The sequence below is a fragment of the Sciurus carolinensis genome, chromosome 11, assembly GCF_902686445.1.
Source record: "Sciurus carolinensis chromosome 11, mSciCar1.2, whole genome shotgun sequence".
Classification (NCBI taxonomy): Eukaryota; Metazoa; Chordata; class Mammalia; order Rodentia; family Sciuridae; genus Sciurus; species Sciurus carolinensis.
The window spans coordinates 32940122-32956482 of NC_062223.1; the positions used below are offsets into that span (position 1 = coordinate 32940122).

General features: G+C 36.5%; 1 protein-coding gene and 1 pseudogene across 10 annotated transcripts in view; one reads left to right on the top strand and one right to left on the bottom strand.

Moving 5' to 3' along the window:
- Ambra1 (autophagy and beclin 1 regulator 1) overlaps positions 1-16361 on the top strand; it is a 175965-nt gene that overhangs the window by 119751 nt on the left and 39853 nt on the right. For all 10 annotated transcript variants that reach the window (XM_047517001.1, XM_047517000.1, XM_047517002.1 and 7 more), the window contains one exon: positions 8324-8434. In XM_047517001.1, the coding sequence (XP_047372957.1) occupies positions 8324-8434 (111 nt within the window). The remainder of the gene's footprint in view (positions 1-8323; positions 8435-16361) is intronic.
- On the bottom strand, positions 14123-14222 carry LOC124960887 (uncharacterized; annotated as a pseudogene).

The window sequence follows — 16361 nt, forward strand, 5'->3', positions numbered from 1 at the left end:
TGAGAACCATAAATGGGAACTAAGAGAAACTTGGGGCACTTCTCCCATGAGAAGGAAATCTTGTTATTTGCCATCAGGCACCCTTTCCAGGCCCCAGGGTACAGGATAATTGACTATGATTTTTATATGAGTTTGTTAAGTGGTGACAGAGTGAGTGGGACTGAGTGCTTAGTTATGCCCTGTTCTTAGGACACATTTAAAAGACTGTATTTGAATGAAACTTTCTGAAAAGATAAAGTGGTTCTTCCTAGGATTACATTCAGTATGCACTTAGGAAGGATGGTTTTTATGGCTAAATATTTCTGTTACACTGCTCTAAGAAGAATTACCTTTCATAAACAGAAGCTAGTTCATTCACATACAAAGAGCTTGGACAAATCCATAGAAATAGTCAAAATAACAAACATTAAAAAGTATATAAGATTTGGGTAGGCTAGACACGTTAGAAGAAATACAACGAGCCCCAATACACAAATGAAAATATGCTCACCAACATTCTAAGTTATTAAGAAGTGCAAATGGATACCAAAAATAGAAGTACCATTTTTTACTTAACAAATTGACCAAAATTTATATTAACGAATGTTTAATAAACAGCCTTATTGAGTAATTCACCTACCATATGGTCTACTTAATTACTGGTTTGCAGCCCAATGATTTTTAGTATATACAGAGTTGTACAACCATCACTATTATCGATATATTTTAGAACTTTTTTGGGGGTGGTGAACTTGGGCATGCTATATTCCCAGCCCTTTTTATTATTTTGAGAAGAGTCTTGCTAAGTTGCCAAGGCTGGCCTTGAACTTGGGATCCTCCCTCAATCTCCCGACCTACTACTCCCAGCATATTTCAGAACAGTTTTATTACCTTCTAAAAAGCCCCATAGCTTTAGCAGTCATTTTCCTTTTCCCCCTCCCTCATCTCCCTCTGGCCCTAGGCCACCACTAATCTACATTTCATCTCTGCATCTTTGCGTTTTCTAGACATTTCGTATAAATGGACTCCTGCACAATGTGACTTTCTAAGTAAAGAATTTTGAAAAGTTGTTCAGTTGGAACTGCCTTGGGGTTTCTGGGCTTAGCTCTACTAACCAGTTAGCAAGCTGATTTTTACCTCAGTTTACCAAGCAGAAAGACAGTCATTTTGTCTGTTAAGGCCAATGAGTGCTTGTACCCAGCCCCATTCTTATTCCATCTTCCCAGCAGCAACACGATCAGACATGGCCATTCTGAATTATGCAGCCTCAGATGAAACAGATTGTATAGGACCGAAATGTAATTTAATCATTTCCTTCTTTGCAATTTGCCCTTTTTTACCCTCCCCAAATTAGCTTTTCTGATAGATTTGCTAATGATTCCCATTGTTCGGTATTCTCACTGAACCATTGAATCATACTCGTCATTTCCCTGTTGCTAGAACAGAACTTGGAGAGAGGCTAAGAAACTGTTTTGACAAAAGGTTCCCAAATTCTTTTTTCTAAGCAACAGAAGAGAGAATCTGAGATAAACAGAGGCAGAGAGATGCATGCAGGCCATCAAACTTGGTAGACCAATTTGGTGACTGTCAAGACTTACGATTTTTATTTCTAGACACCTTTTTATTGTGGTGCTAGGGATTGAACCCAAGACCTCATGAATGATAGTTAAGCTTTTTGCCACTGAGCTATATCCCCAACCCTGCAAAACACATTTCTGAAGCTTCAAGCCAGTGAATTGAAGACCTGACTCTGAGCACTGGCGTTGAAGCTCAGTGGTGAAGCACTTGTCTATCATGTGCCAGGCCCCAGGTTAAATCCCCAATACCTACAAAAAAATTAATTAAGTAATTAAATTAAAATTAGATGCGTATTTTTAAGACAAAACTGGAACTTGAACAAAATTCTTGGGCTCTTTTTTCAGTAATAGATTTTTTAAAGAAGTTCTCTCCCTGCCCATACCCCCTTTTTTCATGGTCCTGGGGATAGAATCCAGCGACTTGAATACCCTAAGTATGAGCTCTACCACTAATCTATACTGCCAGTCCATAAAAGAAGACTTTTGGACTTATAGAAAAATTGAATGGAAAGCCCAGAAAGTTCCCCATATACCCCTTCTCACCATATTCACAGCCTCCCCCATCATCAGTATCCTATACCAGAGTGGTACGTTTGCTATAATTGATGGACCAACATGGCTCTTATCATCCAAAGTACACGTTAGAGTTCACTCTTGATGTTTTAAATTCTATGGATTTTGGCAAATGTGTGATGACATATATCCACCCCTATAGTATCACACAAAATAACTTTACTCCCCCCGCCCAATCTCTTTGTGCTTCACCTATATATCTCTCCCTCTCCCCAAACCCTTGCCTACCAACCTTCAACCTTCTTTCTGTCTCCAGAGTTTTGCCCTTTTCATGTCATATACAGATTGGGTATCCCTTATTTGAAATGCTTGGGACCAGAAGTGTTTCAGATTCTGAAATATTTGCATAGGCTTAAAGTTTCAGATTTCTCACAGAGTATTTCAGATTTTGGGTTTCTGGGTTTCAGATTAGAAATATCCAACTTGTAGTTGAAATCATATAGTATATTGTCTTTTGGCTTCTCTCACATAGTTAATATGTATTTACGATTTTTCCATGTCTTTTCATACCCTGAGAGTGTTTTTTTTTTTTTTTTTTAAAGCAGTAAACAATATTCCATCGTAACCACAGTTTATTCATTCCCCTATTGAAGGCTGTCTTGGTTGCCTCCAAGTTTCAACAATTGTGAGTAAAGCTACTAGAAACATCAATGTGTAGGTTTTTATGTGGAAATAAGTTTGCAGCTCAGTTGGATAAATATCAAGGAGCAGGATTGCTAGATCATATGGTAAGAGTATGTTCAGTTTTGTAAGAACTACTGTACTATCTTCCAAATAGGTATGCCATTTTGCATTCCTACCAGCAAATGGATGTTACTCCATATCTTGCTAGCATTTGGTGTTATCAGTATTTTGGATTTTAGCTATTCTGATACATGGGTAGTTCTTATTAAATTTGAAATTTTCTAATGAATATGGTGTTGAATATCTTTTCATATACATATTTGCCATCAATGTATCTTCTTTGGTGAGCTATCTGTTCAGGTCCTTTGCCCATTTCAAAAATCAGGTGGTGCTGGGCGTGGTGGCATGCATCTGTAATCCCATTGGCTCGGAGGCTGAGGCAGGAGGATCCTGAGTTCAAAGCCAACCTCAGCAAAAGAGGTACCAAGCAACTTAGTGAGACCCTGTGTCTAAATGAAATACTGGGGATGTGGCTCAGTGGTCGAGTGCCCCAGAATTCAGTTCCTGGTAATTTTTTTATTTAGTTTTAAGAGGTTTTTTGGTTTGTTTGTTTGTTTTGTTTTTTGTTTTTGTGGTGCTGGGAATTGAACCCAGTGCCTTATGCATGCAAGGCAAGCACTCTACCAACTGAGCTATATGCCCTGAGTTTTTTTTTGTTTTATTTTCTTAATACAGTTTACATAGCAATCCTTTATCAGATAAGTGTTGGACAGATTTTTCTCTCAGTCCGTGGCTCATCTTTTTATTCTCTTAACAATCTCTTTCATAGCAGAGAATAATTTGAATGAGGTCCAATTTGATTTTTTATTTCGTGGGTTGTGTTCTTGATGTTATATCTTGAAGGTCATCAGTAAACCCAAGGTCACCTAGATTTTCTCTTAAGTCTTCTAGGGATTAGATCTAGTGTTTTACATCTAGGGTCTATGATCCAGTTAGAGTTGATTTTTGTGAAAAATGTAAGATTTATATCTGGATGCATTTTTCTTTTTTTTCTTTTTCATTTTTTGCATGTGGATATCCAGTTGTTCTGTAAGTGCCATTTGTTGAAAAGACTTATCTTTTCTCCATTGAATTGCTTTTGATTCTTTGTAAAAGATCAGCAGACTAGATTTATGCAGATCTATTTCTGGGCTTTCTTCATTCATCTTTGTGTCTGTTCTTTTGCCAGAGCCATTCTATCTTGTTTGTTTGTTTTGATGCTGGGGATCAAACCCAGGGTCTCACACATTGCTAGGAAAGCACTCTGCCACTGAGCCATGTCTCCAGCCCTTAAAGCCCTTCTCTCTTGATTATCATAGCTTTATAGGAAGTATTGAAGTCAAATAATGTCAATTCTCCCAACTTTTAAATTTTATTCTATATTGTTTTGGGTTTCTTGCCTTTCCACATAAACTTTACAGTTTCTTAATAATCACGAAGTAATTTGTTGATATTTTGATTGGAAATGCATTGAATCTATAGATCCAGTCTGGGAAGAATCAACATAACAGTATTAAGTCTGGCTGTCCATGAACATAGGATTTCTCTCCAACTTAGTTGTATTTTTTGTAATTTCTCTCACCGGTTTTATAGCTTTCCACACATAAATCTTGAACATATTTTATTAGATTCATACCTGTTTCTTTCTTTTTTTTTTTGCTTTTGCTTTAGTTGCCTCCTCTTCTTCCTCCTCCCCCTCCTCCTTTTTTTGGTGTGTGTATGTGTGTGCTAATGTAAATGATGTCATAATTCAAACCATTTCTTTGTTCACTGCTGTATATTGGAAAGCAGTTGACTTTTGTATACATGACTTTTATTCTGCAGTCTTGCTGTAATCACTTAATGGTTTCCAGGTTGTTTGTTGATTCCTTGGGATTTTCTACATAGACAGGTATATCATCTGGTTTTTAGCATTCAATTCTGTGAATTTCTTATGTACTGTTTTTACTGTAGCCCACAAATTTTGATAAGCTATATTTTTATTTAATTCAGTTCAGTTTTTAAATTAATTAATTAATTTGGCAGTGCTGGGTATCAGACTCAAGGCCTTGAGCATGCTAGGCAAGTGCTCTACTACTGAGCTACACTTCCAGCCCTAATTCATAATATTTTAAAGTTTCTCTTGATGTGTCTTCTTTAAGAAAAAAACAGAATACTGAAGTTTGCTAAGAAACATTTGTATAATTCTGTGCCTTTGATTAGTTTCTATGATCAGTGTTATTATTAACAGTTTTGGTGCCTTTGGCAGCAGGCATTCCAATAGCGGTGCCTTCTTGAGTACCTTTTTGGCGTTAAAATGTTGGCTATATTCATCTGGTGTTGCGTTTCTCAACCAATAATGGTTTTTATCCCTAGGAAATATTTGGCAGTGTCTGGAGACATTTTTGGTTGTCACAACTGGGTGGAGATGGGTGCTTTTGGCATCTAGTGGGTGAAGTTCGGGGATGCTGCTAAATGTCCTATCATATATGAAAATCCTCCTTACCCCCCAAAAGAATTGTCTGGCCCAACATCAGTAGAGTGAAACTCAAGAAATCCTGAGTCTAGCTTGTTACATTTTGTTATTACACAGGAGAACTTGAAACCTTAGAAATCCCTGGGTAGTCTTTCAGGATTTGGTTTCTGAGGCCAAGGGCCTCCTCTGTAAATACTTTGTGGTTTGGTCCATTAACTTGCTCTGGCACATTTCCTATATACCTTGAACTTAGCAGCCAGAGGCCTACTAATTTTTTATTTTTTTTTAACAAAGTAATACTTATCCTTCCTGATGTTTCCAAGAGACAGGCAGAGTGGTCTGCAGTTCTTACAGAAGAGAACCTGGTGATAATATTCTAATCTGTTGCTGGCATCTTTAGCTCCCTAATCTGTGTTTACACAGCACTGAAAATCAATTCTCCCTGGTGCCAGTCTCTGTTCCTCCTTAGCACTCTGGCACCATTGGCAGAAAACACCTCCCTAGTCTCTTCACAGTGCCACCCTACTCGTTTATTTTATTGCACAGCTGTTCTCCAGAAAATGTGTCTTGAGGCATAGATCCTACAGGATGCCTTTGGAGCTGAGGGTTGGAGTCTCCATCATTTGTGTTCCCAGTTGCGGATCCACAGCACTTGGAATGCATCTGGTTATTACTGAGCTGTTTTCCTGTTCGTAGCTACCATCTCCACCCCCAAAATAAGCTCTCAGAATATGAAGTTTGTTTCCTCCATTTGTTTTCTTTCCTCTCTTAGCAACTAGCATTTCGTTCAACAAAGACTGAAAAAAGTAATTTACTTTTTTTCCTTTTGGGTTATATAGTCTTCTAGTAAAGTTGGAGAAAATGGCAAGGAACTAAAGCTGGTAGTCAAGGGGAGATGTCAGCCATCTAGATTATAGATAAGCAAGCTTGGGGAACAGTAAAAAAGCTCAGTGGAATGGAACCTGGGTCAGAATGAAACTGAGTAAGTCTTTAAAAGGAAGTGATAGAACTTGTAACTAAAAAATTATTTGCATTATTATATAGTTTAGGAAAAACAAGAAAGTTCATTTTAAGAAAATTCTGTGAATGCATTCTGTTATTTGGAATGAGGTATTACCTGATTCCAGAATCATAAAAAAATATAAAGCAGATTAAAATATTTAAAAAGAAAGACCTGGGGGTATCCTTTCTTATGACGGTTCCCTAAATTCTCACATCAGATGTAATTATTGGAAAAGCATTTTCTATTAAGGTTAGAGGAAGGGGCATGCTTTAACTTCATCTGAATGGGATGCCACAGGGTCCTCAATAAGGGTTTGAGGTCAGTGGGTGCATTGACAGTACCCCTAAATGCTATCTTTCTCAGGTTTTCAGCTAGATCATGATTGTTTGGGACAATCTTTGCAAGATTTAACAAATTAGGGGTACTGGTTTTTCTAGAACAGTATTTTTCAACCTTTATTTCATTATTAGCTTCCTGAGAAACCTTTTTAGACATTTTTTTCCCAGTCTTCCTCCCATGAAATTTTAATGTTATAGATAAAATTATTTATATACTCCAGCATTTAGGAGGGGAACAAATGATCGCAAATGATTGCAGTGTCTTTTGGGGTTAATTACCCCACTCCCCCTGACCCTCATGCACCAGTTTTAACCCCCATGAAGAAATATCACCCATGCTGAGACCTCAAAATTACAGAAGTATCATCATCTTGGAAATGAACTGTTACTTGTACCTTTCCTTACAAATTAAAACTGGGACAAGGACAGTTAATAAACTAATGTTGAAAAGTGTCTTCTGATGCAATGGCCTACAGCAGTTGGATAAGAGTGAAAAGAATATGTTTCTTTATCTCATGCCTTGAACAACCTCTTGATCATATGAGGAAAGATTAGGCAGACATCAGAATTAGCAAAGCAATAAATACAGCTCTCTAAAAGGAAAAAAATAATTACAGATCACAAGATGCTTTTGCAGTGATATGCAGAGGGGGAAGAGTAGGTTAATACTAAAGAATCCAGGTATAAAATTGTCCATCGTTCAAAAGCTGGTATGCTCTAATAAGTTCAGTTTCTGAAAATAGAAGTTGATTTGTAGCAGAGAATACCATTTAGTTTATCTAGCATCAAAGAATGTTCTATTCTCCCAAGAGGGTTTGGCGCTGTCTGATCAGAAGGGTGGTTGTGTATGAAATGCACCTCAGAAGGAGGAGGAGGAAATGACATGTTCATGTAAATGAAATACAACTGCAAATTAAAGTGTCACCCTGTTAAAAAAATCCATTTTTTATTTAATTGGTTACCAAGAAGAAAATGTCATGCAGAAGTATATATCTCAGGGAAAGTTAAACTGTGAAATATTACAGGTGAATCTGGATTCAAGGAAGTTCTTGGGTGGGGGGAATTATAAAAAATTCTTAATAAATATATTCTGATGCCGCAATATATTCTGATGCCGCAAAACTAGCTCATAAATTTCTGCTGTGCTACATGCCAGGGTTCCAAAAGAGATTAACAAATATTACCTCATATTTTCTTTACGGTCTCTTTTCATCCAGTCAGCTGTGTGCTAGCTGCCTCTTCCCTGAAGGAGCCTTCTTTTGAGATGTATTATGAGGAAGAAGGTCATGTCATCTACAAAGGAGATTCTGCTTACTATCAAAACATCCAAGGACTAAAATGCTTCTGACTTTTCTGTGTTTGTGATATCCTCCCACTTTTTACTTTACTTTCTCTACATTTTTGTGAACATGCATCCGTCTCTTTAGATCATGAGCCTTCTACTATATGGTATACTTACAGGACCTGCCACAGTGTTGGCAAGAAATAAATGTTAAGTAATAACAGGAACGGCTGATGAATGGAATTATATTTCCACGTAGAATTGTTCCTTAGGATATAATGTGTTTCCTCTTTGAGACAAGAACTTGACATCAAGTAATGGGGTTTTTTTCAACTTCAGTTGTGGTTGTTTCTCTTTTCTCCCTCCTACTAATCTCACTATTGTTTTCTGTTTTACAATGGAAACGTGCAGATAAATAATGTAATGTTATGTCATTGTCTTCTTCCCCATCAGGGGCAGTGATTGGTGATGGACAGTCTGCTGTGGCCAGTAACATTGCTAATACTACCTACCGGCTCCAGTGGTGGGACTTCACTAAGTTTGACCTTCCAGAGATAAGTAATGGTAAGCCAATATAGAACTGGGGTTCTGGTGGAAGGGGGTATATTTCTGGTGAGCCAGAATTTAAAGCCTCACATACCACTGGATTTTCAATCATCTCACTAAGTAATTGATGGACACAGGCCATTTCTGTGGCTAAGCCCTCCAGCTAACATGTCTTGAGCATCTGCCCTGAAGAGTTCATGGTCTAGTAGTTCACTGGCCAAAGCCTAAAAGTTAGATGGAACTAAAAGGAACAGAAATAGAAAGTAGTTATCGGTACTGAAAGCTATACCTTGTGACCCTTGAAGAGGAATACAACAATGTTAAGTTCATTTATAAATCCAGATCCAAATGGACTGAAGTGAGTGGTATGGTTATTTCTCTTTTACAGATATATCTGTCTAAAAATTCATTTTCCGTGCTTCTGGCCCATGTTCCCATTGTTCACTTGGAATCACAACATTGTAGACAGTTCATTTCATTTGTCTAAGGAAGGACCCTCTCACATTCCTGAGAAGTGGTAGTTCAGCCCTTGCTTGTATTCTTCTGTTGGTAGGCCACATCTGACCAGAGAGCCTAACCATCACTGCAGAATTTCTGTTAAAATGTTCTTTATTGTACTGAGCCATTATTCCCCTTGTCACTTCCTCCTATTGGGTTTTACCACTGAATCCCATAGAATAACCCTAATGATTCCTTCCAAGTGACATTCCTCTAGGTATTTGAAGATAAATTGCCCTTTCCCTTTAAATCTTTCTTTTCAGGCCCCACTGCCTTAGATTGCTTTTTCTGGTGTCACTTCCAAATCCTTGGCAGTTCTGCTCATCTTCCATTTTAACTTTGGCAGAGTGTGGAGGTGGGGTGGGGAGGTGACACAGAACAGAATAGAAGACTCTTAACATGAGCTTATACATAGTACTTTGGACAGTATTAGTTCTACCTAAGATTTCAGCAGCTTTTCCTGAAGCCACTGTTGAGTTTGCAGTCACCTAAAATTTCTTGATAATTGTTATTAAACCAGAACTCAGACATTCTGCACTTAACTTGTGTGGTTGGAATCTTTTAAAAACCAAAGTAGGTTTGTATTCGTTTCCATGAAATTTTATCATAGTATCCTTGATTCCAAGCTCCTGCCTCTCAGTATCTTGTTGAACTTTGATTAGTTGTCTCTCAGTCTCACATCATCTACTAATTTGATAAACATCCTTCCTCTGTCTTCCTTCAGATTATTAGCAAAAATGATAAATCAGAGCTGGGCATGGTGGCACACGCCTGTAATCCAAGTGACTCAGGAGGCTGAGGCAGGAGGATTGCAATTTCAAGACCAGCCTCAGCAACTTAGGGAGGAAATAAAAAATAAAAAAGGGCTAGGGAGTGGAGTTTGTGGCTCAGTGGTAGAGTGCTCCTCTAGCATATGTGAGACACTAGGTTTAATCCTCAGCACCACATAAATAAATAAATAAATAAATAAATAAATAAATAAATAAATAAAATGAAGTTATTATGTCCATCTACAACTAAAAAAATTTTTTAAAGGGGGGGCGGGGTGTTGCTGGGGATGTGGCTCAGTAGTGATAAAGCACCCCTGGGTTTAACCCCCAGTTCAAAAAAGATGATAAAAAAATGGTGAACCAGACAGGACACTGCATGAAGCCTTGTTGTATTGTGGATTTTGTCTGTTGATTTTGGTTCATAAATGAGCTCTCAAAGGCTTTGTTGTTCACATCCAAAGTCTATGTTTCCTATCTCATCCATAGAAAGGATTTGTCAGATGCCTTAAAATAATTAAGATGTTATCTATCTGTGACATTTCCCTGTATGCCTGTCTTGTCTTGTCTTTTCTGTATACCGGGGATTGAACCCTGGGACATTTAACCACTGAACCATATCCCCATCCCTTTTTTGTGTTTTATTTGTGTTTTATTTAGAGACAGGGTCTCACTGAGTTGGTTAGGGCTTCACTAAGTTGCCAAGGCTGACTTTGAACTCGAAATCCCCGTCTCAGTCTCCTGAGCTTCTGGGATTGTAAGTATGCACCACTGCTCCCGGCTGTATGCCAGTCTTGATATCTCTATCAGACAAGGGAAATGAGGTTAATTTTTCATGTTCTGTTCTTAGTGAAACCTCATCCATTTCTTTCTAAATGCTTATAATCCATGTATGTTCAATAATCTGTTCTTTAAGCCTACTGGGAAATCCATAGCAGTCCTCTTTCCCTTATTGAAAACTAAAATGTGTTTGTTCATCTCTAGTTTTCTGGCCCAGATCTTACTGTAATTTATTTATTTAATTTGTTTCCTTAATTTTTCACTTTCTGTTGATATGAATTGGGTAATACACTCACTGTTCAAAATTTTTAGAAATATATAAAGATGTACACAACAAAGCCTCCCAATCCTGTTCCTGCCACCTACCACTCCTTACTATAGGCAACCAGTATTAACAGTTTCTTGTCTGTCTTTTCAAGGATATTATGTGTATATAAAAGCAAATGCAGGACTGGGGTTGTGACTCAGTGATAGAGCACTTGCCTAGCTTGTGTGAGGCACTAGGTTCAATTCTCAGCACCACATATAAATAAATGAATAAAATAAAGGTCTTTCAATATCTAAAAAAATTTTTTTAAAAAGCAAATGCAAGGTGATGTTTTCCTATTTTTATATAATCTGAATGGCAGCACGGTGTGCATATTTTTCTGTGTGGTTTTTCTTTAACAGTGTATCTTAGTGATCTTTACATATCAGTATAGAAAGTATATTCAGAGCTCAGTGATAGAACTTTTGCCTAGCATTTGGGAGGTCACAGGTTCAATCCCCAATATTACATTCAGTCAGTCAGTGAGTTTACTCACTTTTTATGGATGCCTAGTATTTAATTGTATAAGTGTTCATATCATTTTTTAACTGGTGTCCTATTAGGTTGTTTTCAACCTTTTGCTATATAAAGTACATTGCAGACTACATTGTCATTTTGCATATGTGTAAGCTTATTGATAAGATAAATACCTAGAAGGGAGGAAAAGAATATGTGCATTGGTAATTTTGGCAGATATTACCATATTGCCCTTTGTGCCGATTGTGCCACTTGATATTCCTACCTGCTGTTCGTGAGACTACTTGATTTCCTAAACTCTTTCTGATAAAATATTATCCAATTTTTGTGTATTTGCAAATATGATAGATAATAAATAGTATGTGCACATTTTAAATTGGTCCCAAATAAGGTTGTGTGCCTCTTTGTATACTTGATCATTTGCTGCTTTGTCTTGATCTGCCTACATGCTTTACCTCTTTTTCTGTTGTATTAATGGTCTTTTCCTCAGCAATTCTACAGAATTTCTTTATAAATCAGAAAATTAACTTATAATAAGAGTTTCCTACCTGTCATTTATCTTTTGACTTTGCTGAAGGTTATTTTTGTCATAGAATTTTAAATCAAAATTATACAACTTTCCTTTTATGGTTCCTAGTTTTTGTGTTATCATTAAGATCATTTAGTACTTTATATTTTAATTTTTGGGATTTGGATCTTTGATTCACTAGGAAACCTAGTCCCAAATAAGCAAACTATGGTCTAGCTTTCTCCCCATAATGGCTCCTCATTTTTCCCACCCTATTAATATTCCATTTGTTTCCACTGATTTGACATGTCATTTTTCATCATGCTATTAATTTCCTATGTGTATTTAGATATATTTCTGGCTGTTCTGGTATAGTGAGCTAATTGTTCATGGGGAGTTCCACATGGATTTCGTTGTCTTTTTATGTTTTGTGGTACTGGAAGTTGACACCAGGATGCTGTACTACTGAGCTGCCTCCTCAGCCCCTTTATAAGTTTTTTATTTTGAAACAGGGTCTTCTAAGTTGTGGGGGCTGGCCTGGAACTTGTTGATCCTCCTGCTTCAGCCTCTCAAGTTGCTGCAATCACAAGCATGTGCCACTTTGCCCAGTGCAGGTTTCATTTTAGAAGATTTAGAATCTGGTAGAAGTAGGTTCTTGTTATTTTATTTTTTTAATCCAAGTTTTTCTTTCTACTTTTGTATTTTTTAAACTACTCTTGTATTTTTGTATGTGATATGAACATTAAAACCACCTTTTTATGCCTTCTCAAAATCTGGTAGTGTAGGGATGGATGCAGTGGTGCACACCTGTAATCCCAGCAGCTCGGGAGGCTGAGGCAGGAGGATCGAGAGTTCAAAGCCACCCTCAGCAACTTAGTGAGTCTCTAAGCAACTCAATGAAACCCTGTCCCTAATTAAAATATAAAAAAGGGCTGGGATATGACTGAGTGTTTAAATGCCTTGGTTCAGTCATGAGCACCAAAAAAATTTAAATAAATTATATTTAAAATTTTAAAAAATAAAATCTGGTAGTATAATTTTTTATAATCAAAATATATATAAATATTTAAGGAGATTTGATATCTTTATCTTACCTTACAACATGGTACGATTTTCATTTTATCTAAATCTCTCGTATTCATAGGAATGTTTTTTAAAGTCTTCTTCATATAAATCCTATATATTTCTTAAGTTTATTGGTGTAAGATAATTTTTAAGTCTTAACTATCATACTGCATTTGTTTGCTGATTATAGTATTTACTTTGTTAAATCTCATGGTTTATCTAAGTATGCTACCTGGAGATGATGATAATTTTACCCCCTCCATTCCGTTTTATACACTTGTGGTTTTGTTGCAGTACTAGGGCTTAACGCAAGGACACACTACCACTGAGCCACATCCTATTTATTTATTGATTGATTGATACTAGAAATTGAACCCAGGGGTACTTTACCATTAAGCCACATTCCCAGCCCTTTTTATCTGGTAGTGTAGGGATGGGTGCAGTGGTGCACCCATCTCACTAAGATCTCACTAAGTAGCTTAGGGTCTCACTAAGTTCCCTCAGCCTCCTAAATTGCTGGGATTATAAGTGTGTGCCATGGTGCCCAGCTTATAATTTCTTTTCTCTTTTCTAAGTACATGAGTGTTAATAATAATAATAATAATAATATGTATACCTCCCCTGACCTGTGAAGCGTATTACTAGCTTTTGGGCTGAACTATAACTCCTTTTATTATTAAAAAAAAAAAAAAAATCCAAATATTCCTATTTTATTAGTAGTTTTTATCAAGAATGGTATTGAACTTATTCATGCCCTTTCAGCACTTATGAAGATGATTGATTTTTTTCTTTCCTTAAATATAAAATGATTAATTATGTTAATTATATAGTCACCTCTGGTGGCATCTGTAATTCCATCAACTTAGGAGGCTGAGGCAAGAGAATCACGAGTTCAGAGCCAGCCTCAGCAACTTAGGAAGACTCTAAGCAATTTATTGAGATCCTGTCTCAAAATAAAAAATAAAAAAGGCCGGAGATGTGGCTCAATGGGTAAACTCCCCTGGGCTTAATCCCAAATATAAAAAAATTAATTATATAACATTTAACCCATTCTTATATTAGTTGGTTAAGTCCTACCTGGTTTTAGTGTATTTATTTATGTTACATTTTTAAAATTTGCCTGCTAATAATTTATTTGGAATTTTTAATTTATATTCATAAGTAAAAGAAATTTTCATGGGTTTGGTGTCAGTTGTTATTTTTGTATTATAAATATAACTTTATTTTCCTCCTATTTTGTCTGGAGCAGTTTAAATAGTAACTGGAAAAGCAGTATTGGAGTTACTTAACCCCCTCCTTTTTTAAAAAATATGGAACATTTCATGAATTTGCATATCATCCTTATGCAAGGGTCATGCTAATCTTCTCTGTTCCAATTTTAGTGTATGTGCTGCCAAAGGGAACCCTTACTTACCTTTCTTTGCCCTTTAAAAATCTGGGTCTGATACTCCCCCCAGCCAAACATAAAAGAGCAATGACTGCTTTGATATCCTTCTATAAACTGAGATATTTATTTTGAGACTGGGTCTCACCAAGTTATTGAAGCTGGCCTAGAACTTGTGATTCTCTTGCTTCAGCCTTCTGAGTCACTGGGATTACAGGTATGTGCCACTGCTCCTGGCTTAAGTACATAATTATTGAGCTACACTAGTTTAAATCTTAACTCAGGTACCATCTAGGATTGTGATTTTGGGTAGTTAATCTCTCTGTACACTTAAGTTCTTTGTCTATAAATAAAGATTGTAATAATGAAAACCTCATAGGATTGTTATGAGAATCAAATTAATTAATGCATATCAAGTACTTTGAACAGTGCCTGGTGCTTCGTATAATAAATGATCAATGTGTTAGCTATTCCATCATGTCTTTTCCTTGGAAATTGTGCCATGATTGTGTGAAACTATGTATGGTCATAGTTTCTTTTTTTTTTTTTTTAGTTTTATTTTTCCATATTTTTATTGGTGCAGTATAATTATACATAATGGTGGAATCTGTTGTTACATATTTGTACATGCATGTGATTTAACAATATAATTTGGCCAAGATCATTCCCCAGTGTGTTCCCTTTTCCTCCCTTCCTCCCTCCCTTTGGTCCTTTTCCTTTACACTACTGATGTCCCTTCAATTTTCATGAGATCCTCCCCCACCCCTGTCCCCACACCTTTCTTTTTCTTTTTTCTCTCTAGCTTCCACATATGAGAGAAAACATGACCCTTGACTTTCTGAGGTTGACTTATTTCGTTTAACATAATGTGCTCAAGTTCCATTCATTTTCTTGGAAATGATGTGATTTTATTCTTCTCTATGGCTGCACGAAACTCCATTGTGCATATATACTGCATTTTTTAACCTGTTCATCCTTTGACAGATACTTAGGCTATTTCCATAGTTTGACTTATGAATTGTGCTGCTACATAATATGAGTATGCCATGTATCTGTATAGTGTGCTGATTTTAATTCTTTTTTTTTTTTTTTTTTTTTTTTAATTCTGGGGGGATGACCTTAATTCTTTAGGATTGAAAAGTTTTTCATATATTTGTTGACTACTTGCATTTTTTCTTCTTCTTTTTTTTTTTTTTTTTAAATATTTTTGGTTGTAGATGGACACAATATCTTTATTTTTTATGTGGTGCTGAGGATGGAACGTAGTACCCCGCATGTATGAGGCAAGCGCTCTACCACTGAGCCACAGCCACGGCCCTGCATTTTTTTCTTTTTTAAAAAATATTTTTTAAATTGTCAATGGATCTTTATTTTATTTATTTATTTATTTATACATGGTGTTGAGACTCAAACTCAGTGCCTCACACATGCTAGACTAGTGCTTTACCACTGAGCTACAACCGCAACCCTGCTTTTTTTTTTTTTTTTGCGGTGCTGGGGATCAAACCCAGGCCTTGTGCTTGCAAGACAAGCACTCTACCAACTGAGCTATCTCCCCAGCCCTGCATTTTTTCTTCTGAGGAGTGTCTGTTAAGTTCTTTCACCTACTTAAAATTTTTATTTATTTATTTATTTGGTAGCAGGGATTGAACCAGGAGCAATTTACCACTGAGCCATATCCCCAACTCTTTATATTTATTATTTACATACAGGGTCTTGCTAAGTTACTAAAGCTCATTTTGGACTCAAGATCCTCTTGCCTCAGCCTCCCAAGTCACTGGTATTACAAGCATGCACCACCACACCCAGCTTGCCCATTTATTAATTGGGTTTTTTGTTTGTTTTTTTGGTTTTAGTTTTGGTTTTTGGTGTTATGTTTTTTGAGTTTTTTATATACTGGATATTAACCCTTTGTCAGAACAGTAGCTAGCAAAACTTTTATCATTTGTCTGTTCTCTCTTCACAGTCTTAATTATTTCCCTTGCTATGCAGAAGCTTTTTAATATGATGCCATCTCATTTATTAATCTTGGTATTATTTTCTGAGCTTTAGGAATCCTATTGAGGAAGTTATCTTTGTTGGAATGTTGATCCTACATTTTCTTCTAGTAATTGCATAGTTTCTGATCTAAATTCTAGGTCTTTAATTCATTTTAAGTT